Here is a 26835-nt window from a genome sequence, read left to right as displayed (position 1 = left end):
TTTTTTTTTTTTTTTTTTTTGCTTTTTAGTAATGTCTCTTAAATTAATGACAAGTAATGCAAATAAAGCCATCTTGCTTGTTGTATTTAGCACACAGCTGATGCTGGATATATGCTTGTTGAATGGATGAATGTTGAGTAAATGGCTAACTGAGAGAATGGCACATGGCAGTGGGAGTTAGGCCTCCCTTAGTGGTTGGTAATTTAGAAATTTATTGTTAATCAGTCCAAAGTCTTTGAAGGTAAAACTAAAGTGTGATTGACTAAAACCAGTATAGAATCAAGAGGAAGCTTAGAAAATCTATTCTAATGCCCTCATTACATAGATAAGGACAGAGGCTCAGAGACTAGCAGGGGTTTACCCTTTATCAATCAGATCAGCAGGATCTATCACATCATCCAGAAACTGGACACATGATTTCCATACCATTAGGTATTCATTCTTTGTTTAAGGTCAAGAAACTATTAAAAACGTATAGAATTCACACTTCTTACTTTCAAGGAGTTTTTCCTCCAATGGAAGTAAATCCTAGTTCTCACCTGCATTGAGTGGATGTGGGATCTGTTTCTTTTTAAATTTCTGTGATAGTTGATTTCTTTATTTGATTATCTATTGCAAGTTATTTGAAGTAGGAATATTTTATAAATGTATGTATGTATAGATTCATATATGTACATACATATATTTATCTATGTTTATATATCTATTATATACAAATATGTATACCGATATGAAATATAATAGACTCATTAGTGGGTCAGTTCATGATGTCTAGATAACAATGGAAAACTCAGATCCCTTTTGCTGAGAAGCTGCCACATTGAGGAAATGATTCAGGCTCCAGTTTTTTTTTGTACATATTTAAACACATTTTAATCAGTGAGATCAAGTAGTTAGTAGAAATGTATTTTAAACTCTAATGCTGATTATATCGACTGCATAGATCTAAATGGTTCCATAACAGACAGTTGATTCTCCTATTGTTTTTTTAAATGATAGTAAAATCTATTTCTAGGAAAGCAAACTTTTTGATTTAAGTTTTAATTTAAAAGGAAAAACAGTGACCTGAGAGTAGATATTCATGATTTTTGCAGATGGAATGGCATATATCTCAGAATTAAAAATATAAGAGAGCCTTTTGGAGAAGTGAAACATATTTTTAACTTGTTTGAGTGTCTTGGCAGTCATATTAGATGGGCTGTTGAGGGAGCGTGTGTTCAAGTGCTTGTGTAGGTGAGAATGGGGTGAATGTAGATGATGCTGTCTCTTCCCCAGAGAACAGGTTTTTATCTCACATTTCTGTAGAGCACTTCCATGGGCGATCTGGAGCCTTATAGTTATTCACACCTTCTTCTTCCAGTTCACTTTCAGCTCCAGTATCTAAAATGGCTGTTTATAGTGGACCTATTCTAACTGGTATTTTGAACTTCAAATTTTTGAAGTTTGAACTTTTCTTGTAGTTTGAACAAGGTATTTTGCTGTGGAGTAGTGACAAAGTTTAAAATAGAATCCCAAATCTGATGACTAAGGTTCATTTTTGTGGTCATGTATTTTAATCACTTGAAAATTTTCCCTATAAAAGCCATTGCTAGTGTTTACAAATTAAGACCCTCCCTTCCCCATGTAGGTAAGTATCATAGTCATTAGGGTTGAGGGGATTTTGAGGTCAAATAACTGCACCGACATCACAGTCTAATGTGAACATGACTTCTTGTGCTTGTAATCTTTTCTATCATCTTCCTCCCCCCTGCTGCTTTATTAAAACTCAGAGGAGGAAAGAATCCTGCTCAAGGTCTGCTCATGCTTTTATCAGATATTTTCCAAGTCGTCCACAGTGCTGGTATATTAATGTATTTTAGGTGTGATACATTAAAATACGTTTACATCATTTAGGAAGGAAATATTTTTTTTTTGCTTTGTTTTGCAGATGTACAGATCAGCTCTCAAAATGTCTTCTGTGCCCTCCGAACGTCTTCTAAGACAATTGCATTAGCTTCCTGCTAGTTGACTAATAGAATTAATAATTGTAAAAAGCACTCTAAAGCCACATGCCTTATGAAGTCAATGCTGGGTATGATTTTACAAGTATGTGATCTATTTTTTCAAGTGAAAATGTTAACTGGAAAAGTTCTTGGCACTCAGGAAAACATCGTGCAATCTGTTATTTGTCTTAGAGATAATAACTGGAGGGTGGCTACAGCCTTACGGTATCTAACTTATGACTTGCTAGGGGAGTTTCTTCCACTTAGAAGTATTGCAAATGTGCTTATATTTACATAATATGTCACTCTGAAAAATTATGATGATATAATTCCAGTAAAAATTATTTTTCTATAACTACTTCAAAGTATAGTCAAATAAATTAACCCCATTTTTTTAAAACAGCAACTAAAAAAAAACAAAAACAAAAAAACGAAAAACCCCCAAATCCATGCCCCTGCCCCCACAACACAAAAAAACCCAAGTGACCTTTCTGATACTTCTTTGAAGTTTTAGCAGTTTAACATTCTTTGCAATGTATATTATTAAGGGGTGCATTCAGCATAAGGAATCAGTGAGTCACACACATTCTAAAGGTCTGTTCTTGGGTGAAAGAAGAAAATGAAATTTGGAAAGACGATAATTTAATTAAGTCATATTTTCTCTCAGGCTCTAAAGATGCTGGGTGACTAGTTTTTAAACTTTGGCCCATTGTATCTTTTCATGATTACAGTAAATCAGTGAGATCTAAAACTATTCTTTGTTCAGAAAAACAAGTTAATTTTTTCGTTATTACCACATTGAGATCTATTCATTCTTAGTATTTTATCTTAGTTTCCTGGCTATTTACAATGTTGCCATTTCTCCAGTTTTCTTGACATTAATATAGGGGCACAAACCTTTTTCTCTTCATTTTGATGGAAGGATAACTGTAATGAATAATAATAATAATAATTATTATTATTATTATTATTATTATTTTGGCACAATTCTTCAGACATTATTCCTTCAATTTAGGGTTTTGGAATTCTGACTTCTTTGTGTACCCTTATTCATTTTATTTAGATAAGTCATTGCTAGATTTAGTCATGTTAAGTAGAAAATGTTAAAATGTGAATGATATAGTAAGTGTTAATCGAAGAACAGATTATATAGTAGTAGTTATGAAGAAATGGTGTGTAATGGTCTTCCATGTGTTGTTACAAGTTCCCAAATTTGGTGCAGTCACTTCTTAGAGGAAAATAGAAGTCTCCTAAAACTTTACCATCAACACTTAAGACCTTAATGTGCAAACATTATAAATATAGCCAGCCAGTGTTTCCTTTAATATTCTGGCTTTTGCGTGTGTGTGTATGTGTGTGTATGCACACTAGGAATGGAACCCAGGGCCTCATGCATGCCAGGCTAGTGCTCTAACATTGAGCTACAACCCAGCCCAGTGTTTTCTTTCATAATGAAGATTCCCTGGCTTTCTTAATTTTAGGCCTTCTGGGTGATACCAAAGGGAGGAACACATCCTCTTTCTTCCCAGAGTAAGATGGTAGAATGGCTTTGCCTCATTATGTCATTTTCTCTTAAAGCTTCAGTTTTTATCCTATAATTTCCTTTTTGTTCCAAGAGGGAGAGTCCATAGATATTTGGTAAATGAAATTATTGATCTATAAGAAGTATACTTTTTGAAGTATAGTTGTTTATTCATATTATTCACTAAAGTGAATTTTTATCTCATAAATGATTCCTTATATAGCTAGTGCATTATCCTTATTTAGTGATTCACAGTATAAAAATTTAGTTTGACCAGCTTTTCAGAAGCACAGGTACACCCATCTATCCCAAGCCAGTGTGGTTACTTTGCACTCATGAGAAAGTATAGGTGAAAATGACTAAACCATGTTATTAACTTGGATTTTCCCAGCACATTTTGGATAATAGTGGTGTAACTAACTCTGATAAATCGGTCCTCACAGCAGAGTTGGCTACTAGAAAAGGCTTGTTTTATTAGAAAGTCACAAGTGGAATTTTCCAAGAGACATTTGGGGTGATGATGTAGATAGCACTTGATAGATTCTCAGCTGAGCACTTGAGGAACAGAGGCCTCGGAACTCCGTCCATGACTAGCTTTTGTTAGTGTATTCTTTACTTGACATGACACAATTTCTTATTTCTCTTTGATTTCTGAGTCATTAGACCCTTATAGAGGAATTTGTCATAGCATTCTGATCTTTAACTTACTCTCTAATACCACTATCTTGAAAGGCACAGTTGAGTGAGCATATAAAGGGAAACCCTAGCAAATTGCTAAGATTTTGCCATTTCCAGTTACAAAACAGCAGTGTTATATGGTTCAACCTATTGTTTTGCTTTGGTCACTTTGCAGTGTGCTGCTCATAATTGGTGGACCTGGTACCATTCCCCCAGGTGTGCATAGCAACCCAGGGCTTCCTTTGCTTCCCTATCATGCTAGAGACAGTACTAGTGAAACCTGACCTGACCACTGTGATGTATGCTGGGTCCTCATTCTAACTTTCAGGAGAGCCCCAAATATGTCTTAAGCATTTCTTTTCCTTTCTTTGTTGGAAGTAATGGGGGCAGTTTTCCTCTGTTTATAACTTGGCCGTTTCTGTCTTTGAGGATATTTTGGTTAAAACTGTATTTATGTCCTGGTTACACAGTGTAACAATATTCAATTCCAATTTATGATGTTTATATATACATATATATTTAACATATAAACATGCAATATGTATTCTATAAACATAAACATAAATGTTATATGTAATATATACTGTATAAATATGTAAGTGTGTGTATATATCATTGAGTATAACTGAAGAGAAAACTTGGGAAAAATATGTGGAAGAAAAGAATAATAAGAAGGATAGTGCCAATAATAATAGTGAGTCCTTTAATATTTATAAAACTCTTTAAAATAATAAATAAGGCCAGTCTTTTTGACAAAAATAATTCGAAATGTAAATTGTTTGCTTTAGTCTCAAGTGTTTGCTATTTTTATGACTGATTTTTCTCCTAGAGTAAGTATTTTATTATGTACCTTAGAAAACCTTGAATAGAATAAGAAAAATATTCTAGATTTGATTACATGTCTGAAACTTTCAGATAACTCAGTATCTGCCTCTTCCCTCTATTTTCACAGATATGGTCCGGAAAAAGAACCCCCCTCTGAGAAACGTTGCTAGTGAAGGCGAGGGCCAGACCCTGGAGCCGATAGGTACAGAAAGCAAGGTATCTGGAAAGAACAAAGAATTTTCTGCAGATCAGATGTCCGAAAATACGGATCAGAGTGATGCTGCAGAACTAAATAATAAGGAGGAACATAGCTTGCATGTCCAAGATCCGTCTTCTAGCAGTAAGAAGGACTTAAAAAGCTCAGTCCTGAATGAGAAGGCTGGCTTCAATTATGAAAGCCCCAGTAAGGGAGGAAACCTTTCCTCCTTTCCACATGATGAGGTGACAGACAGAAATATGTTGGCTTTCTCATCTCCAGCTGCTGGGGGAGTCTGTGAGCCCTTGAAGTCTCCTCAAAGAGCAGAGGCAGATGACCCTCAAGATATGGCCTGCACCCCATCAGGGGACTCGTTGGAGACAAAGGAAGATCATAAGATGTCACCAAAGGCTACCGAGGAAACAGGGCAAGGGCAGAGTGGTCAAGCCAATTGTCAAGGCTTAAGCCCAGTTTCAGTGGCCTCAAAAAACCCACAAGTGCCTTCAGATGGGGGTGTAAGACCGAATAAATCCAAAACTGACTTACTGGTGAATGACAACCCAGACCTGGCACCTCTGTCTCCAGAGCTTCAGGACTTTAAATGCAATATCTGTGGGTATGGTTACTATGGCAACGACCCCACAGATCTGATTAAGCACTTCCGAAAGTATCACTTGGGACTGCATAACCGCACCAGGCAGGATGCTGAACTGGACAGCAAAATCTTGGCCCTTCATAACATGGTGCAGTTCAGCCATTCCAAAGACTTCCAGAAGGTCAACCGTTCCGTACTTTCTGGTGTGCTGCAGGACATCAATTCTTCAAGGCCTGTTTTACTAAATGGGACCTATGATGTACAGGTTTGTGCTTTATGTTGTGACCTTCTTGTACAGGAAGAGTTATTAATAATGAAATGTGAATTCTCCTATGCATGTTAAAAGCAAGGTCCCAATACTAGGCTAGCTCTCTAGATCCTGCTGAAGAGGTGCATGCCCTTCATAGCTACATCATCCCAGAGTGTGTCAGAGTTGTTGTTATCCTCTCTCTCTTCATGGAAACATTCCCAACATTTCTATTAGGTCAGGAAAAGTCTTTGCATGGAATTAGCTAAGCTTCATATTTCTGAATATACTTCATGGTAATTGGATGTTTTCACAGTCTTACCTAAATGGCACTAATCTTTATGGTTGTACTTACTAATAATTCATGCCGTATCCTAGTTTCAGATTATAAGGCCTCTGGGATAATCTTTCCCAGAGAAGATCTTTCTTGTGTTTTGGATTAGGACTTGATTTTTCAATTAGCCTGACTAGATTTAGGTCCTATTGATGGTCATGGGGTACACTCCTGGAAATGAAAATTTGAAAATACCATTTTAAATTGATTAAAAAAAATCCATGTGATTATAAGTACTAGGGATACCAGTATAACCTTTATGTAGGCCAATAAAGCATTCCATTCTACATTTAAGGAAAATGGTAATAACTTATGAAAGCATTTAGTAATGATTTAAATTTATACTTTTATTAAAACCAGAATACCTTTTTGATCTCCTTTTCTGTCTTTAGTTTATGGCATATGTGAATTCAAAAAAAATTGTTAGCATTTTCAATAGAATAAAATGTGGAACTGAATCTCTGAAAATGTGTTCATTTAACTTTTGCAGTTTTAGCATAGTCGAAACTCATGCTCCGCTAGAGAAAATGGTAGTGAGTTTTGTTTGTAGATTTTTGTTAATTTTTATTCTATTATTAGGCCAAGGGATTTCAAAACATTAGGTTTCATATTAAACTTTTTTTTTTTTTTTTTTTTTTTTTTTTTACGAGTGGTTGGAAGAAATACCAGAGAACTAATGAGATCACATCACACTTACTTGACCTACTAAATCTCTTGAAATATCAGTCATTTTTATCAAGTTGATAGCCATAGCAGATCTCCCTTAGACCTCTCTATTGATCTAATGCCAATTAAGAAAGACAGGCAAAGGGTTACAAATAACAGGTAGTGAAAATATTTTGCAGTACTTGTAGAGAAAAATCGGAAGAGAAATTTCTGAGTCCTTTAAATGTCAGAATGGCAATCTTAATGCTTTAAGGGAGATATGAAGAAGAACTCTTAAAAAGTCAGTTTCATCTTTGGTAGAGCTCTCTAAAAATTCCATCTTACTTTGTGAATTTCCACAAATAGAATTATTTCTGTGGAGCAGCAAATTAAGCCAACATAGTTATTATGCATGAAAGCTACATGCTTTGAACTGCTGTCTTATTAAAGATCATTTCACTGTCTTATGTCAGATACACTCTGCTGTCAAACTATGATTGGAAAGCAAATACGTGTTTTAGATAAAAGGGTTGGAAGTGAATAATGTCAGTATGTGAAACGGTGTTTTATAATTAGCAAGTAATATGATGTTAATACCTGGATTTCCGGCAGGAGTTTCAGTTTGTTCACTCTGGGGATAACTTCTGAGGGAAGCTGATCTCGGCTGTCAGGAAGGCTCTAAAACGAAGATTACTAAGGCCTATAGTTTGGAAGAATTCAGAGTTTTAAACACACTTCCATTTCCCCCAAACAGTTATTTGTTAGGTTCTTAGTTATTTATAGTAAAGTTTATGTTTGGGTAGAACACTTTTTCCTGGGCAGTGATTTTAGAAATAAAACAGATGTGTGAGCTATCTGAGTTTGAGCTAATAGAACTAGAAATAAAACAGCTGATCCCAGACTGGGCTGTGTACTAAATCCTTGCAGCACACACAGTAAAGAAGACAAAAGTAGTAGGAAAGAACATGCCAGAAGATAATCTTGTTAAGATCAATTTTCTTTTTCCAAACTAATGTTGCTAGAAATAGAAAAAGAGCAATCTGTGGAAAAAGTGGGTGATTATTGCAAAGAAATGATTGGGTTTCAAAAGCAGTCCAAAGAAAGGTAACTTCAGTTTGTGAAAAGAACACTAAATACACTGGTCGGTGAAGTGCTGAATTTGAACACTTTGCACCTACACCAGAAATTGATGCAGAAACATGTCTGAAGATAAGTAACTTATTAGTGGGTTTCTGTTGCCATGAATATTGAAAGCTTCTCTATGTGCATAAACTCAATAATAAAAGTACATCTGAAATTCCCCCTTTTTACTCCCTTTTCATGTGTTTGTGCTGCCAAAATGCTTTTTGATAGGTTCTTTCTTTGGAACTTGAACTGTATAGAGACGAAAAGCTATGGGAGATAAAATGCTGACTATAAAATTTCTTTAATGCAGTGTTTTGATCAGACATATATATATAGTAAGTTGATGACCTGCATGTACGTCGACCAAAAAAAAAAGATGTTTATAAATATTACAGATGAATATAATCATTTCATTTCAGGTATTATTTATATAGATCTGTAATTTAAGCTAATTGAAGAAATACATGAACAATTCATTAATCTTTTTCAGTTGAACTCGCTTTTTAAAAATATCTTCAGAACAGTTGGTAGTTAATGATAGATTTATGGCATTTTAGGCCAAGGGGGCAAAAAAAGAACAGAAGCCAGAAGTAAAGGCTTAAAGAACTCTGTGTCTTTGATCTATATTTTGGTTTGACATGGATGGTTTTAAATAATTTGAACCGACTTGAATGTCAATATGAGACAGATAATTGGGAAAAAAGAAGTAATTTAAATTAATCCTAGTATTTGAATAAATTATAAATTCATAATTATAATGTTTGGAGAATAATTGAAATTTAGATAATATCTAATTGTCATTGATAAAATCCACCTCTGTGTAATTTGTATCACGAATAACAGGTCAAATACAATTTTGTAAAAACCGTGTCAACAACATTTCTTTGTACTGCATAGTAGAGGGGGATCCCACAGGATAAAGGAGGTCACCTGGAATAGCCATTGTAAAACCAGGACTCTTTGCTTGGTCTTTGGAATTCATTGAGTCTCCCCTATACACCTTGAGATAGCATGCCCAGCCCTGACATCAAAAAAGGTGTTATTTCTTTACCAACAAAAGCAAGAAAGGATGCAGTAGCTAGCTGAGAGGTAATTGATTTGACCAGGATGATTGTTTCCCTATTTTTTTCACGTTCCCTCTGGGTTTATCAATTATTGTGCTTAGATTTTAAAAATAATGAATATGGCACGATTGGTATACCCTTCATGTAATTTTTACTATCTGTATTCAGCCTTTGAGGCTCACATGTAGATGAATAATAGGACAAGAGATTGAGTTCTTAAAAAAGTAATTACAGCCTCTTTCTTTTTAATCTGCTTTATTATGCTTATATTTAAACCATCCCTGAATGGAGGCCTGCATTAACAACGCAGACGCACTGTTTCATTAGGGCTTAATGTGCTGTGCATTAGGGTGTTTGCATCATCTTTACAGGGGAGCTTTTAGCCCTCAGATCAGGTTATAAAAGTAGGAGGCCTGTCAAGTTGTGCTTCCCACGGGAAAGTGTTTACACTATCCCAAGTTGGTAAATGCTCATGGTGTATATGTTGCCTTTCTGTGTTTGTATACCTTCTCTAGCATTCTGAATTATTCAGGAGTCTAAGAAGGTAGTCACTGGATTGTAGCCATTAAATTCATTTTGACCCTTCAAGAAATTTTAAGGTTAATAGAAAATTGCCTTATTAACTTTACAGGGGCTACCTTGTATTTGAACTAGGAAAACTACATTTCTGTGTTATATATATATTTTTTAAAAATCAGAGTTGCATAGCATAGCATGTCATGTTAAGAACAGGAAGAATAGAGACAGGCCCTTGTCCTTGTATTTTTAATATATTTAACTGTACGAGCTTTACAGATCCTTAACATACAACACTACATTCATTTGAACAGGAGATTACAGTTAGGTTTGAAAAAATAAAAAAAAATCAGGGAACATTAATCTCATTGTGGTTTATTTTGACTTGTCCTGAATTTTCCTTCCAAATATTTATTTTTTGCTTTGGAGTTTCCTTTGATCTGGAGTAGGAGGGAAGTTGTAGATCTTAGCAGGTTCTGTTTCTTTGTTTTTTTGAGTCGAGGACAATTGCACTTTAGAAAAATTGGTGAATGAGACTTTAATCAATTCAGACTGTCTATAGAGTGCAGAATGTTTGGCATAGAACCCATGCTTATTTTCAGGACTGTGTCTCTTTAACAAGTAATAAAGTGTGCAAAATAAAACATATGCTCACCCCAAGGCCATAAAGCAAAGCAAAGTTATGGCATTTACCAGGTTATTTTCATCAGTGGCAATGGCCGAGCTGGATAATGTAGCCACTCAGGGAGGAGTAGTGGACCTTCTTAACTAATCCCTTTACCTGCTCCACAGTTAAATCTCCCATTTAGCTTTATAATGAGAGTTGGTATGATAGATAGGAAGGTCTCTTAGATTTTTACTTTGTTATCAGTTAAAGAGCATGGATTGTTTTCTAGAATATCAGTGTTTTTCTCTAGGCAGAATGTTTAGAAGAAAAAAAATCATGGCTATCAGTACAGCCAATCAAATTTAGCATTATTCAACTCTTAATAAAAGTTTTATCTCTCAAATGGCCTGTTCTGCTAACCATATCAAGTCAGCAGATTATTCAGTGCCTTTTATTTCTCGGGTCGTTGTAATTACAGCATACTTGCAGCTGTTGGAAAAACAGATACACAACTGGTGCGCCAACCCCAGGAAAGTTTGGAGAGAGAGCAAAAGGCAAAGAGCAGTTCCCTTTCATTTTCTGATTTCCTTTGTGGAGTTTAGTTCCGAGAATCATTAGACCATATAATTCTTCATCACTTGATTCCAGAGTTCCAAGCAAATGCAGTGTATTTTCAGAATATTCCACAAATGTTTAATTGAAAATCAAATGTAAAATTTATTTTTCACTTAGATACTTTTGATCCATATTTCGTTTATTTTTCACTTTACCTAATTAGAAATCGCGTATCTTCTATATATTTTCCAGTTTGGAATTACATCAGATAATAGCTAGCATTTATTAAGAGCCTTATATGCATATGTGGCTCTGAGATCTTTATGTGCCTTCATTAATTCATCTTCATAAAAACCTTGACGTTGACACTGTTTGTTTTTAAAAAAGAAGAAACACAAAGGCATAGAGGGATTGAAGTAACATGCCCAAGATCATGGTGTTGCACAAGCAGAGAAGATGAGGTGTAGACCAGGGTGGATGGGCTATAAACCAGGGAGCGTGGGTCCAGGAGCCTGTCTTAAGGACCCCTGTGATATACAGCCTTCCTGATTTGAGTCGAGTTTGCTGCAGGTAGAAAGCTGTTTGAAGCATACACTGAATTACATGGAATGTGTGGGCATTTGTGATTTCTTTGAGGTCATCTGTTATCTAATCTGGATAGCATAATACTACCTTATTGGAATTTACTAGGCTTATAATTAAAATCACCAGAAAGAAAATTAAATGCGTTGATTGGTCTTTTAAAAATTGCTGTGATTAATTTTCACTGGTACTTTTACTACAAAAACTAGTCTCTGATAGAGTAAGGGGCAAATTTTAATTTATTCAATTGAAAATGCATTGTTTTACCCCCCAGTTAAGGGGCATTTTATGCCTATGTGTAGTTTATTTCATATTCCCCTTATTTAGAGGACTTTGCTTTAGGAATTTTTGATCTATTAGATGATCCGAGAGTTGTTTTCTGCTCTTCTAGTTACTAGGCTCACTTTAGGTTTTTTTTTCTATGAAGTTTAAGTGCCAAGAAGATGCACCCAGCTCCCATTTATGTTCTCCAAGGCTGTGTAATTAAGGTTTTATCCTCTGCCTATGTTAAGAGCAGGCATGGGTGTGGAGGCAGAGAGCAAACCAGGATGCCTTTAGAGTATCTAATTTCAGTGTGCTGCACACCCCCACTGTGCTTGGAGCTGTGTGATTTCACTGGGTTCTGAAAGTGAGATCAATGTGGGGATCAGTGAGGAGCTTGAGAATTCAAATAGTCCACCTGTCTACCTTTCTCCTTTCATATTTAGATGACCTGTTGATGTTAGATTAAAGAACACCTGAATTCTTTCATGTGTCCAGTGACATATTTGGGAATCCTACAATAAATGATGGTTTGTTCTAAGACCTGTTTTTCCAGCTGATGGGTAGCTTTACCTTGATATTCTGCTGCCACCTCAAAGTCATCATAGATAAAAGTGAAGTTCCCCAAAACAACTTATATGTGTGTGTGTGTGTGTGTGTGTGTGTGTGTACGTATTAGTTGTAGGTGGACACAATGCCTCTATTTTATTTATTTCTTTTTGTGTGGTGCTGAGGATCGAACCCTGTGCCTCACACAGGCTAGGCCAGTGTTCTTCCACTGAGCTACAGGCAGCCCCCCCCCCCCACACACACCTCCCCAAACTTCTTTTACCTCCTTTCTTCCATACTTCCACTTTAAATTCAGGCAGGCAGGAAGTCTTAGAGTTACCCTGGATATCTTTCTGATGCTGTCCTTTGTTCTCTTACTGTCATTCCTCATGTTTATTAAGTCCTGATTTCTGTGGTTTTCTTTTTTCTTTCTATTCTCTTTTCTTCTTCCTTTTCTCTCCTTCCTTTCCTTTGTCCCTCTTTTTATTCCTACTATCTTCTTCTTTTTCCCTTTTTTCTTTTTTTAACTTTTTAAAAATCCTATCTATGGATCAATCTTCTTGCATTTCATAGGAAGTATAGGTCTATTTTAGAAAAAAAAAGACTACCTATCATCTAATTATAATTATATAATTAATTATAGTCCCTTCAGTAATATATTACTCTTCCAAATTCTTTATTCTTCAAGGGATAATAGTTAGGACAGCCACATCTGTGTTACTACTTAGTGGGTATCATCACATAGCAAGATTTAATATTCAATGTTTCAGTAGTCAGCATTTCCTAAGAACAACTTGAATTATTTCTCTTTCATTTCTGCTTTTATTCATATTATTTCCTTTACCTGAGACACATTTCCATGATTGGTGTCAACTCATGTGTTCATGGATCAGGTATTGCCTGCGTCAGTTGGGTTAGGTGCTTTTTTTTTCTGTTTTCATGAACCCACTCTGTCTCTGATCCAGACACTGCCATTATCTGTTAATCTGGGTGCTTTTTGTGCTGTGTCATTTCGTTTTGAATTACTAGTGCTTGTAGGCAGTAAGAGTGTAGCGCAGAACCCTTCCCATGGAAGGGTGTTCCACATCTTCAGGATCAGACTGTCTTCCTGTCGAGATCCTCTTTAGAACACAGTTCTAAAGTTCTTTAGAATGAAGTTCTTCTGGATCTTCGCTTGGGCCTCTGATAGCCAGTTGGAGGCAGGAGAGCTGGGCATGTACCGTGCACCCAGCCTAATCTGCCTCTCGCTGCATTCTTTTTAGAATCTTTTCTCATAAATTGGCTTCCAGATTATTGAGACTGACTTTAGGATACATTGATATCTGCTATCTGATAACAAGTAATGATAGAGAAACTAGAGGTATACCGAGGTAAATAAGAAAACCATTTTAGGATAAACTGTTTTTTTTTTTTTTTTTTGCTGTAATCCATGAGAGCCAATTATAAAAATGTGCATAATGAAAAATATACAGCACTTTTCTTTTAAATGTGCTCCAGTATCACTTTAAATGACCTCTGATTGGTTGTCTTTTATAAATTTTAATGAGAAAGGTGTGTACCAGATCTATTATAGTGACGCTGCCAGGAATAGGCTGCAAGAATAAGCCATGAATGGCCTAAGAATGAGATGATTGCCACATAATTAGATTTGTTATTGAAATTTTTAAACCTTTATTCTCCATCAAAAGTATATCACCAAAGTACACTGTATTCTGGAATGTATTTTCGAAGCACTATACCTGAAAAAACATTTCTTATGTGTATTAGTAGATTAATTCTGACTATAGTTATTTTCAGCCAAGATCATGTTACAGATTTCTTCAAGTTATTTGAGAGTTCATTATTTGGAGTTTTTCTTTAACAACTTAGCTTTTTATTATTTATTTTTAGTACTTTGGGGATTTAATATAGGGGCACTTTGATACTGAACTATATCCCCAGCCATTTTTTATTTTTTATTTGGAGACAGGTTTTTGCCAAGTTACTAGGTCCTAACTAAGTTGCTGAGGTTGGCCTCGAACTTGCAATCCTCCTGCTTTAGACTCCTGAGTTCTGGGATTACATAGCTTTTTATTTTGAAGGTTTTACTTTTTTGACTATCAGCCCATAACCTCAAGTCCTCTTAAATTAGTACCTCATAATTGTCTCTGTTGCTATCAATTATAGTACTTGAAAATGAACCACATCTGAGGAAAGGTTTGTGTTTAGTTCAAACAAATAGTCTTTTCCTGCATTGAAAATAAGTACATGTGCTAAAGTGTCATTTTAAGAGTTCTGAAGCTTTTAAAATATTTCCCCTTGACATATTCTTTTAGATATTATTGTTACTGGTTTTTGCTACATATTATAAGGAGTATAGAATTAAATTGAGTTAAAGACCTTGAAAAAAAGCCAATCTTTTAATATTTTTCTCTTCTTTAGTGAAATAGTTCTATTTAAAGATGTATGTAAATAAATTATAGATGAAAACCATGGAAAATACTACATGGAAGGAAAAAAATTAAAACTTGCATTAAAATAGAATAAAATGTGTTCATAGTCCTCAGTCAGTGAGAAACAATTTAAAATCTGTTCTTTTTCATGTTTATTAGTTATATTGAATGTTTCTATATAACATTAATTTACACTCAGGTGGCTCTATATTCATTTGCTTTTGGGTGAAAGATGTAGTTTGTATTTTCTGGAATGGGTCCATAGACATCAATCAGGTCAAGTCAGTGATAATGGTGCCATGAATTACGATGGCTTCCTTATCCCAGGTAATACAGGGGTCTTGGTGAGAGATTTCCATCTGTGCTTACATCTCCCTTAAGTAATTCATCTATTCGTTTAACCAATATGTACTGAGCCCTTACTTCCTTCCAAATATTAATAATATTCTTCCTGCAGTCTCAGAAGGAATATAAACAGAGCATTAGCTTACTAACAGCAGAATTTAATATTTTCATTTATCTGAGAATACTAGTCATACCAAGTGTGTGTGTCTATCGCTGAATGACTTTGCCACTTCCCCTCTAGTTAGTCTGTTCATCCCGTTGTAGGAGAAATGTACTTGTGGTCAGAGCACATGAGGCTTAAAGATTGCAAAATCAAAGAAATAGTGATGATATGTGGTGATTTCTTGGGAATCTTGGTTGTACAAACAGAGGTTTAAAGCATTTTATAGGGAAGCACAGTAACTCTGAAGCAATATAGTAGCTATAACAAGAAAACTTTAATCTCAAATTTTACACACTTTCTTTCTCTCCCTGTGTTAAAGAAAAAAATGAGTTACCCCTTTGGATTCAAGTGTAACTGTCTGAACAGAGTACCTGGTGATAGTATCTCATATGAGTATTTTGATTTTTTGAAAATCAGGTTCTCCTCACCTCCAGTGAATTGAGAAATGCATGTAGAAATTTTGCAATATGATGCATTTATTTCAGTACAAGTTTTAGTTACTTTGGGCACTTAAGTGCTAGGTTAGAATGTTCTAGACTGTATCCTCTAGTGTCTGGCTTTGACATCTCTTACACTCTTGACTGTCAAGTTGCTGCCTGAGAGGATGCCTCATTCTTAGCTTTCTGGTTAAATAATGCTCTGTTATCAACAAATGGAAATCTGTGGGCTTGTGCTGTAGATATAGACATGGTCTGAAGTGAACCATTATCATCCTTTGATTGAAGGCAGTGAGAGACCTTCATAAACTCTTATCTTAATGTATAACCAGTGTCAGGCTGTTTATGAGTTAATGCACATTTCCTAGAACTGTAATAAATTTAAACATAAATTTAGAGGTTGCCCTAATTGAGGAAGCTGTTGGCCAGAGAGATTAAGTAACTAGATCAAGATTATGCCTCTCTTTAAGCAGTGAATGGTGACTTCAGTCTTAGTTCCATACAGTAGAGGTACAAAGGTATCTCTCAGTGCCTTAAAGAATATTATTTGCATTTTAAGTAGTGCCTTTATTTGATTTTGAGATGCTTGAGACTTTTCTCGGGGAGCAATTTGGATATGAGCAGCGATCACACATGTCATTTTTGAGCAGCTGTTGAAGAAGGCAGACCATGATTATGCCACTCGCTTTATATATTACATCTGGTTGCTGGAAAAAAAAATTTAAAATCCACAGATATTTGGAAAGGAAAATATCTCACTTTTTGGAGTATTTCAGTCAAAAGTTTTATTTTAAACCATGCATACTGGCTGCTCAGGGATGGCACTCAATCAGGCTGCCTGTTGAGGGTACACATTGTGAAGGGAGGAACTGTGAGTGCCCTTTGAAGGCCTTCATAGCCCCAGTACTGTGCAATTTCAACTTTGGGAAAGAAAGCAGAGTAGTAGTGACTTTTATGGGGGAATTATCTTATTTTGGCATTGGAACATCCCCATGATCCACTCATAGGAGTTGCTGGGAGCCATTTTCTATGAGGCAAAGCATTAATCAAGTAAGGTCCAGGAAGATTTTCTTCTTTTCATTTGTCTTTGGTTGAGAACAATTTGAAGCTCTTTACATGGATCTTCCTTCACCAAGATTTCCTGCCTACTCTCTTCCTTTTATTTTTAGTTTCATTGTGCATGCATGAGCTTCCATTCTGAGCCATTTTGTGTGGTCATTTTAGAATCCTATTTTACCAAACAGATAGACCTCATCTTTGCCTGCAGCCTCATTGCTGTAGAAACTGAACAGAAGATTTTCTTGGAGAACATCTGTGTTGAGTAATCTCTGAGCAACTGCCTCGGTTTTGACAGCAAGCCTTAGCTTTGTGTAAAGAAACCCCCTGTGATTTGGATGCTTCTGCAGGACTGTGATTTGAAGGAGGGAGTAGTGAAACATACTCAGTAGAAAATGTTTTTCTAAGTATATATTATTAAATCTTTTGAATTCGTTATGGTGCTTTTATTATTTACTTTCGTCTGCTACTTTGGCCTAAAATATTAAGCAAAATGAACCCCTCAGAGGGGAGCTTGAGAAATGGAGAGGGGATTTCTTTGGCTCTGATTATTTAAGTGATTTCATAGAAACTAGGAGCACTATTGTATTTTTTTTTATGTAGATTACTTTGCAGTCCCCACCCCCACCTGCTTGTAGAGAACTCATGAATTAATGATATGTGTAAAGTAACATCCATCTCTTCTATACTTTAGGTCACTTCAGGTGGAACATTCATTGGCATCGGACGGAAAACACCAGATTGCCAAGGAAACACCAAGTATTTCCGCTGTAAATTCTGCAATTTCACTTATATGGGCAACTCATCCACTGAACTAGAACAGCATTTTCTTCAGACGCACCCGAACAAAATAAAAGCTTCTCTCCCCTCCTCTGAGGGTGCAAAACCTTCTGAGAAAAACTCTAACAAATCCATCCCTACACTTCGATCCAGTGATTCTGGAGATTTGGGAAAGTGGCAGGACAAGATAACAGTCAAAGCGGGAGACGACACTCCTGTTGGCTACTCAGTGCCCATCAAGCCCCTTGATTCCTCAAGACAAAATGGTACAGAGGCCACCAGTTACTACTGGTGTAAATTTTGTAGTTTCAGCTGTGAGTCATCTAGCTCCATTAAACTGCTAGAACATTATGGCAAGCAGCATGCGGCAGTGCAGTCAGGCGGCCTTAATCCAGAATTGAATGATAAGCTTTCCAGGGGCTCTGTCATTAATCAGAATGATCTAGCCAAAAGTGCAGAAGGAGAGCCAATGACCAAGGCAGACAAGGGCTCAAGTGGAGCTAAAAAGAAGGACTTCTCCAGCAAGGGAGCAGAGGATAATATGGTAACAAGCTATAATTGTCAGTTCTGCGACTTTAGATATTCCAAAAGCCATGGCCCCGATGTCATTGTAGTGGGGCCGCTTTTGCGCCATTATCAACAGCTCCATAACATTCACAAGTGTACCATTAAACACTGTCCATTCTGTCCCCGAGGCCTTTGCAGCCCAGAAAAGCACCTTGGAGAAATTACTTATCCGTTTGCTTGTAGAAAAAGTAATTGTTCCCACTGTGCACTCTTGCTGTTGCACCTGTCTCCTGGGGCGGCTGGAAGCTCGAGGGTCAAACACCAGTGCCACCAGTGTCCCTTCTCTACCCCTGATGTAGATGTGCTCCTCTTTCACTATGAGACTGTGCATGAGTCCCAAGCCTCGGATGTCAAACAGGAAGCAAATCATCTGCAAGGATCAGATGGGCAGCAGGCTATCAAGGAAAGCAAAGAACACTCATGTACCAAATGTGATTTTATTACCCAGGTGGAAGAAGAGATTTCCCGACACTACAGGTAATCCATACAGGGGGGCAAAGTACCAGGAAAATAGTAACAAGAGTCCAGGGAGTGAGTCTGGCTTGGAAGTTGCAGGACATGATCACTTTAGAGATCACTTATAGAATCGCACATAATACATTTACAGGTGTCGTAACTTTTGATTTTACTTTGGTTACTTGTATTCCTGTTTCATATCTGTTTTATACCATTTACTGAGTATATTTTAAAATTCTCAGTGATGCCTACAATACATTGCTGCTAATTTTACTTCTTTTAAAATTTTAAATATTTATTTTTTAGTTGTAGTTGGACACAGTACCTTTATTTTGTTTACTTATTTTTATGTGGTGCTGAGAATTGAACCCAGGGCCTTGCATGTGCTAGGTGAGCACGCTACCATTGAGCCACAACTCCAGCCCCTAAATTTACTTATTGACCATACTATGTTTATTTGTCCTTTCTAATATGACTTCTTATCCTATAATTGTTGATGGAACAGCTCCCAAATGAAAGGTTCTGTTAGAATATATTTTATTCTTTATTCCAACTGGGAAACAATCAATTTGAGAACATGCGGTTCATTTTATCCTTAAAATGAGATTGGACATTCTTCTCACTTTGAAAAAAATGGACAATAATCTTGATTGTCAAGGTGAGTGTTTTGTAGCATGTGTGATTTTGGACGTGCACTTGCCTCTGAGCAGGTAAAACTAATTATTTCAAGTTCATACATAGAGGAGGGTACATTTGTGTTTTATTTTACTTTGACTTTATTCTCTTTATAAGCATCAATTTTCCTGGTTAACTTTTCATACCTTCTAGAGATGTGCTCAGGTTACATGTCTTTATTTCATTTATGTATCCATGCCTTAATTAATTTTTAGAATGTGCATGTGCCAGCCAGACATTGGTTGGCTATACAGGAGTCAACAGCATAGTGGCCTCATGTATCTTACAGTTCAGCAGGGAAGACAGCACTTTGCAGATCATTTGGAGTGATGAGTATCATAAAAGATGAACTACAAGCCCTATGTTTGAAATGACCGTAATAACAGTGTAGCTCAATGTGGATAGAAAGTGCTTTCCTGAGAAAGGTGCATTAAAAATAAGTCTTGGTTATAAGTAGGCACTAGTTTGGCAAAGCCCTGGAGATACCTGGTGTTCAGATTTTACTTAGTATGTTATTAAGCATCTTGGCACCAAAGTAAAGAATTTTATTTACCATTTTTAAGTGCTTTTTCCATATGTATATCCAATATCCTAACTTAAAAATCTAGCATTTCAATTTTTACATTCCAAAATTTTAATCAAGCCTTTCCATTCTTTTTCGGAGTTGTGCATGAGTGCCAGTGAGGGTGTCTTTTCAGTCACCAGTAATGAAGCAGTTCATGTCCAACAATAAACTAATAATGTTAGATGTTAATTTGAAGGGCATCCTAATGTTCACAGTGAATCAAAATGTTCAGAAAACACTTACTTGAGATTTACACTGTTTAATTTATAAGGTCAACCCTAGGAAAGACACAGTCCTGCAATCAAATATGTGTTCACACTTGCAATGAGTGTTTCTGGCTCCTCTGATGTTAGCTGCATGCTAATTTATTTCTGGGGCTAGCAGATATCAGCTTCTTTCTGAGCTTTGCTGGTGTGGATGTGTGAGAATGGGTGAGTATGTGCATATTTTGCAGGTATATTTGTTAAGTGATGTAAAAATCAGATAATCCCTTCTTTCATTGAAAAGGGAGGCATTTTTGAAGATACCTCATGATTTTTAAAAAAATATTAGTCCCTCTCCCCCCATACTAATATAGCTAGTTATCAGATGATTTGAACCAGTGTCTTTTCTCCAGGAAGGTAAAACCATTGTCAGAGAAAACTTAGTTTCCATATGCTTTAGATAAAGAAAATAATCTCCCCCCCCCAAATATCAATGTGAATAAAAATACTGTTGATTATGTCAGGATTTAGTTAATATTCAGTGATGAAAGTAAGCTCTGGAAGAAGAGACTATTCTGTTCTTGCTTCCCACCGTGTCTGCACAGTTTAACACTGCCAGCATGTCTAATAGATGCTCAGTGAATGTCTGTATGCAAATGAATTTCCCATGAGCATTTTACTTCACAGGAGTTAGAATGAGCTGAGATCTCCAAGGTGCTACATTTTAATCTTTCACAATTATGGTCTTGGATGCTATTGAGGAACTAGGGTTCCATGTCAAAGGACAGTTGTCTGCTCATTTCAAATTTAATCAACCTCTCAGCATTTTATTTGCTAAGAAATTAAACAGCACATGTCCTGAGGGCATTAAACTACCCTTATACTTATTTTTAAATCCTGATGTAATTTTGCTTACCCGAGAACCTCTAAGGTGCTGAGTAGTTTAATCTGTTGGTGAGTTCTTTCAGAAATATTTAAATTTGGAGACTCACCATTTCGGGAGTCGAAACTCAGGAGGAGGAAGTGTAAGGAAACTTTCCTCAAAGCTGAACAACAGTGGAGGCCCAAGGGATGTGAAAGGAAATAGTCACCTGGATGCTTACAATTTGATCAAGCTTCTACCTTAAATCCTGAGTTTGAAGATGAAACAACAGAAGACCATTTCCTTATCACTGTCGTATCTTTCAGGTTATATTTATGTTTATGCATATTATTTGTGTTAGGAAGCATCTACCAAAATTCTGTATTACTGCTGTGGAATATTCTAGGTGTTTGAGCACTTAATATACAAGACTCATAGTAGGATAGCATTACTGTATTCCACTTGTGGATCTGTTTTTCTCTATGTATTGTCTTTTTGTTCTTATTAAACAGTGAATCAAATCTACCATTTTCATCAAAATTTCAGTGTCATAACTTATGTTGCTGGAGTAAGTGTAACCATTGTCTTACACAGCAGCTATGCTAGATAACAAATACTCTGCAGGGAATTGTTAGGCTTCCACACATGCAAGGGAACTTTGAAGCTTTTCTTCTTCTCTGTCAAGAGGTGAGCTAAACACAAATGAGGGAGAAGTAAAAGTAAACTTGGAATTTGAGGTTGCACTGGGGGAGAATGCCAACTTTGATGCTGCAGATGGCTGAGAGACTAAGACTGGAGTCTCCTGCAGAGCTAGGGCCCAAATCTGTGTTTTACTTTAAGCTGGGACCTTGAAGGTGGTGAAAGTGTTTCCACATTGGGTGTCTCCCTCTGTCTTCTGGCAGAAGTAAGCCTGAATTTGTCTATAGAAAAGTACTGAGTTTTTACTGACAAGCTATCCATGGATTAATTGAATATTATATGAGCTTGCCATTAGAAAAAAAGTTTACATTTGGAAAGAGAAATAAACCACCCTCCATGACATCAGTGGAAAAACAAAACCAAAAAAAGATGGATTTAGAAATAAAGGAATTTCAGATACAGGAGTTTTCAGTTATAAGATAATAAATAGTTAAGTGTTTAAAGAAGTAAAATTACTATTAAAGTTAGATCTAACAAATTAAACTACAAATTACCAGGGAGCCAAAAAAAGAGACAAATAGCATTTTTTACTTAAGAAATATTATTATTGAAGCTTGAAACAGGGAGAGATTAAATGAAGATTAGAAAATGATGGAGAGCAAATGAGCTAATCAGAATGAGACATTAGACAATGTTTAAGAGAGAGTAAGGAGATGGAAAATATCAGAGGCAGATATAAGATATGGAAATATAATAAGATGTTCCAATAGACAATTAGAATCCCAGAAGCAGATAATATAGAGAATGGAGCATAGGTAACCAGTATTTGAGGAGAAAACAAACAAGGATTTTCTAGAACTGATGAAAGGTACTAATACACAGATACATAGCCTACACTAAGCAGCATATATACAAATAAATTTAACAACAAACACATTATAGCAAAAGTTGAAACACCAGGTAACACAGATCCTTAAGAGCAGCTAGAGACAAACAACAGATCAACTACTCAGAAAAGATTATTAAGTTAACCAATTTTAGCAATGGTGGAAACAGGAAGAAGGAGGAATATTACCAAATGTTTTTTGGGGGGGGAAATCAACCTAATACTGTCTACCCATCAAAACTATCTTCTGAAAATAAAAGCAAAGGAGTTGGACTTAAGACTTGGGAAAGATCTTGATACATCTAAACAAACATAGCCTTCATTTATGCAGGTTAAAAAGAGAGGGACTAAGGTATTAAGCAATGTTTCTCTGGATATCTGAAGGGAAAATGACCAGAATTAAGATCTAAGGTGTTCGAATTGTGTGCAGTTAGTGAGTTTGAACCTCATTATGAATACTTGGAAAAATTAAGGATAACTAATGAAAGAATAGGAAATGAGTACATAGTTTCCAAAGCTATAGAGTAGAAAAATGGCATAGTGAAGTAAAGAACTCATGTAAAATTCAATTTATCTTTTTAAGCATGTCAAGAGAGGGTATATGAGAAAAGTTGGACAAATAGAATTTTAGAAGTAAAATGGTAAAAAAGCCCACATATCAAAAATGTTAATGAAAACTGTGGATTAAACTTGCACCTTACAAGATATTATCAGACAGTATTAAAAAAGAAAATCCAACCTTCTGCTGTTTATAGGATATGGAATTGTACCTAAAATACAAATCTTTGGAGAGTTTGAAAGAAAGGAATAGACTGAGTTAAACCAGATAATATAAATCAAGGGAAAGTTGAGAGGGCTTTATAAATCTCATATAATAGACTTTAAGACAAAGAGCAAGAATAAGTTTAATTCATTCCATCTACAGTTCTAAATGCATGAAATAAAAATAGGTAAAGCAAAAATTGATAGAGGAGCTACAGGAAAAATACAATAAACCACAATCTCATTGGTGAGCTACTCTTATTAAATGTTAAGCAGAAACTCTTTTTCAAAATTTCAAAGATTTGACCAACAGATTAATAAACCTAATTTATATAAATTTAAAAAATATAAACTCTACACCAAACAATTAGAGACTGCTTTTCAGTCAGGTTCGGACTAGCTACATAATCTGACAGTTTTTAAGCCAAAAAGAAGTCAGATTTCAGGAATATAGGATCACACAGAACATTTCCTTTGAGTGCATTAACATAGACCTCAGAAACTAAAAGATAAGCATGGATGAATTTGCATGAAGCAAATACTAATCGAAAAATAAAATCACTCTATTAATTTCAGAAAAGGTAGACTTTAAGACCAAAAAACATTAGAAGAGTTAGGAATAGTTTGTGTGTGCATTTTTAGAAAATGAATTTGGCAGTTCTGACAATATCAGATATTCAAATTCATTTTACTCCTCAGAAGAAAATCCTTAACTTTCCTAGATAGTTGTGCAAAAATGTTCATAATTGTATTTTTTGAAAAAGAAAACAACCAAATAAAATGAAAAGTGAACAAAGAAACAAATGAAATGGTGAAAAAAAAAAAAAAAACCCTAACTGTCCATGACAGATTAATTAAATAATTTGTAGAAATTTCACAGAGAGGAATATTATACAGTGGTTAATTTGCCATAACTGACAGTTTACTGCAGGATGAATTTCATGAGCTTAATTTTGGCTGCTTAAAAATAAGCAATGAAGGGACCAGTTTTGTGGTTCAGTGGTAGAGCACTTGCCTAGCATGCGTGAAGCAGTGGGTTAAATCCGTGGCACTGCATACAAATAAACAAATAAAATAAAGGTATTGTGTCCATCTACAATTAAAAAAATAAAATAAAAATTAGCAATGAAGATTATTTACAATTGGATAACATTTTTTATAAATTCTAGAATTAGCAAGATAAAACTATTCTTTTTTTTTTTAATTTTTTAATTTTTTTATTTTTTATTTTTTTATTGTTAGCTGTTCAAAACATTACATAATTCTTGATATATCATATTTCACACTTTGATTCAAGTATAGTTGTATCGTACAAATGTTTATGCATGTTCATATATGTTCAACTATACCATAAATATTATTTTTATTATATATATACAAAATTTGCCTATGGCTACATATATCTAGAGATTCATCTTTACATAGTTTTATATCTATGATGTATATGTGTTTATATTCATGTAATATATTCAACCATATCAGAACTGTTATTTTCTTTATCATCTCTTCAACCTCTGCTTGTGTCTAGCTATATATAGATTTTTATTAAAATAAAATCCAAGTCTGTGATTCTATGATTATGGTCCACTTTTTAATTTGTTTTTTAACCTAGATAAAAATGCATATGGGTGTATGTATGTTTCTGTGTCATTAGCATTACATGATACAATTTTAAAATAAAATTGAGTCATTGATTCTTATTACTGTACATGCCCAGCAAATATATGAATATATGCTCAACATTTCTTGTTATTAACTAACTACTTAAAATCAATATTCAACTATTTATTGTTGACTTAGAATGTGGAAAAATGCCCATATGTTTTGGTAGCACCTGTCCATTGGGAGATTTATGAATGAGATTTGAAAATTTTAAATGTTATTCGTGCCTTTTAGTTATAAAATATGTAAACTCAAGCTGAAGTAATTAACATTGGATACAGTACATGGTCAGATTAATATAGCTACTGCTCATTTGCTGTCTTAAAAGAGTTCTGTGAAGGAAGATGAAATGTAGGCTCTGCTAATTTGGAAAAGTAGAATTTTATGACAAGCACTTAATTATCCACACATCTGAAAATGCCAAGTACACAGAGCATTAGCACAGGGTTTCTAAAAGGGTGAGGGCTGTGAAGGTGGCATTTAGATTTGTGTATGTTACGTGTCATGTGTTTTTAAACAATGCCTAGTAACTCAGTGGCCTGTAATACCTTGATATAGATATAATATTTTACTTTGAAAATTCCCATTGAGACACACAGAAATTACCAAGGATGTTCTAGTCCATCAGGAGAATAGCTTGCAATGCCACCTCCTTTTTTGGTACACATTATTTATGAGAAATTTCAGAAAGGTCCTGAAAACTGTGTAAGACTAGCTATCTAGTTTTATTCCTGATTTTTGTTTCATATTAATATCTCTAAATTATTTCCCATTTCTTGGTTGTTTTCTATTTTATGGGAAGACTCACCTTTCTATTTTGAAACTTTGTAGGGGATACCTTCCTTTTGAAAGTGAATCTTATCTTGAAACTTTTCAGATATGACATTAGTTGTTTTTTTCTTTTTATCCTAAAAGGAAGATGATGTGTTACACAGTAGAAGATAAAGCCCTCAGCCTCCTCCCAATCTAATTATTGCAAGCGAGGAAGTATTATCAGATTATTTCAGTTTAAAAATGCAAGTTCTGTGGACTGAACATAATTTTATTCAGATTTTCAGTTTTTCTTAGATTATATTCTGTAGACTGCTCCTGCTAAGGTTGAGTATTCTGTTTCCTGCTGCTAAAGGATTGATCTGATTATCCATCAATAATTCTATTTTTGTCTTTGTCCTTCAGATACTCTCATCTCCTTTCTTTCATTCTATAGTGGCAGCTGTGTCACATGCCATGCATAGATTTATATACCAGTCAAGTATGTGTTACAAAAATGACTAGATATTTTAGAGGTCAGATTGACTCAGCTATGTTTGCATTTAAATATTTAATAACCTTCATTTAACATACTTCTGTGATAATTTTCTATAATCGTTTGATAATGTTATTACCAAAAATATTGCTCAAATTCTAATTGATTGTATCTATCATTTGTTCATTTACTTTGAGGCTCCATTTCGTCATTGAAGAATAAAAACTGTGGCTCACACTATTCAAAGTGAAATGCAGTTGGAGGGAGAGCTTTTCAAGTGTTACATAAATCTCTAGAAGTTAGCATTTAAAGGAAAAAGAAAGCATCATTTGGAGCTGTGCTTTGCATATACCACAACTGGTTTGGTATGAAAATAGAAATTTTTATCAGAGGATAGTCCATGAGTAGCATCTTTTAGCTGTCCTCCCCCCCTCCCCACCTGGAAGCATTTCTTCTTCCTTTATGAATTGTGAAAACAATTTATAATAATCTCTACTAATGAATGGAATGCTACTGTTAGGACAGAGTGCCACTATGCATTAGAACATGGAAGGGTCCAGAATAGATGTTTTTTTCTTTTCTTTTTTTTTTAATAGCACATGAACTTTCTATTAAGTAGGATAATGTATGAAACATTTATTCTCACAGAAATTCTAAGTCATTTGAATTAAGTTCAATGTGGTCTTTTTCCTTTTAACACCGTTTTGATATTTCTTTCCTGGAGGGAAATAATATTTTAGCTCTTTAATCAAGGTTTTTGATTCATCTTTTGATTGCTCAAAAGTGTAAGTATGTCCCAAATCTTGCATGGGATAT

The 26835-nt window shown here is 35.1% G+C and overlaps 1 protein-coding gene across 10 annotated transcripts in view; it reads left to right on the top strand.

Annotated features, from left to right (window-relative positions):
• The window catches only part of Trps1 (transcriptional repressor GATA binding 1), a 239188-nt gene that overhangs the window by 42821 nt on the left and 169532 nt on the right, over positions 1-26835 (top strand). For 5 of the 10 annotated variants that reach the window (XM_048802037.1, XM_048802041.1, XM_048802043.1 and 2 more), the window contains exons 2-3: positions 5135-6063; positions 17411-18540. In XM_048802037.1, the coding sequence (XP_048657994.1) occupies positions 5135-6063; positions 17411-18540 (2059 nt within the window). Of the gene's footprint in view, positions 1-1927; positions 2086-5134; positions 6064-17410; positions 18541-26835 lie in introns of all 10 variants that reach the window. The other 5 variants (XM_048802040.1, XM_048802039.1, XM_048802044.1 and 2 more) reach the window with 2 other exon arrangements.

The sequence above is a fragment of the Marmota marmota genome, unplaced genomic scaffold (genome assembly GCF_001458135.2).
Source record: "Marmota marmota marmota unplaced genomic scaffold, marMar, whole genome shotgun sequence".
In the NCBI taxonomy this organism is placed as follows: domain Eukaryota; kingdom Metazoa; phylum Chordata; class Mammalia; order Rodentia; family Sciuridae; genus Marmota; species Marmota marmota.
This window is presented reverse-complemented; position numbering and strand designations above follow the sequence as displayed.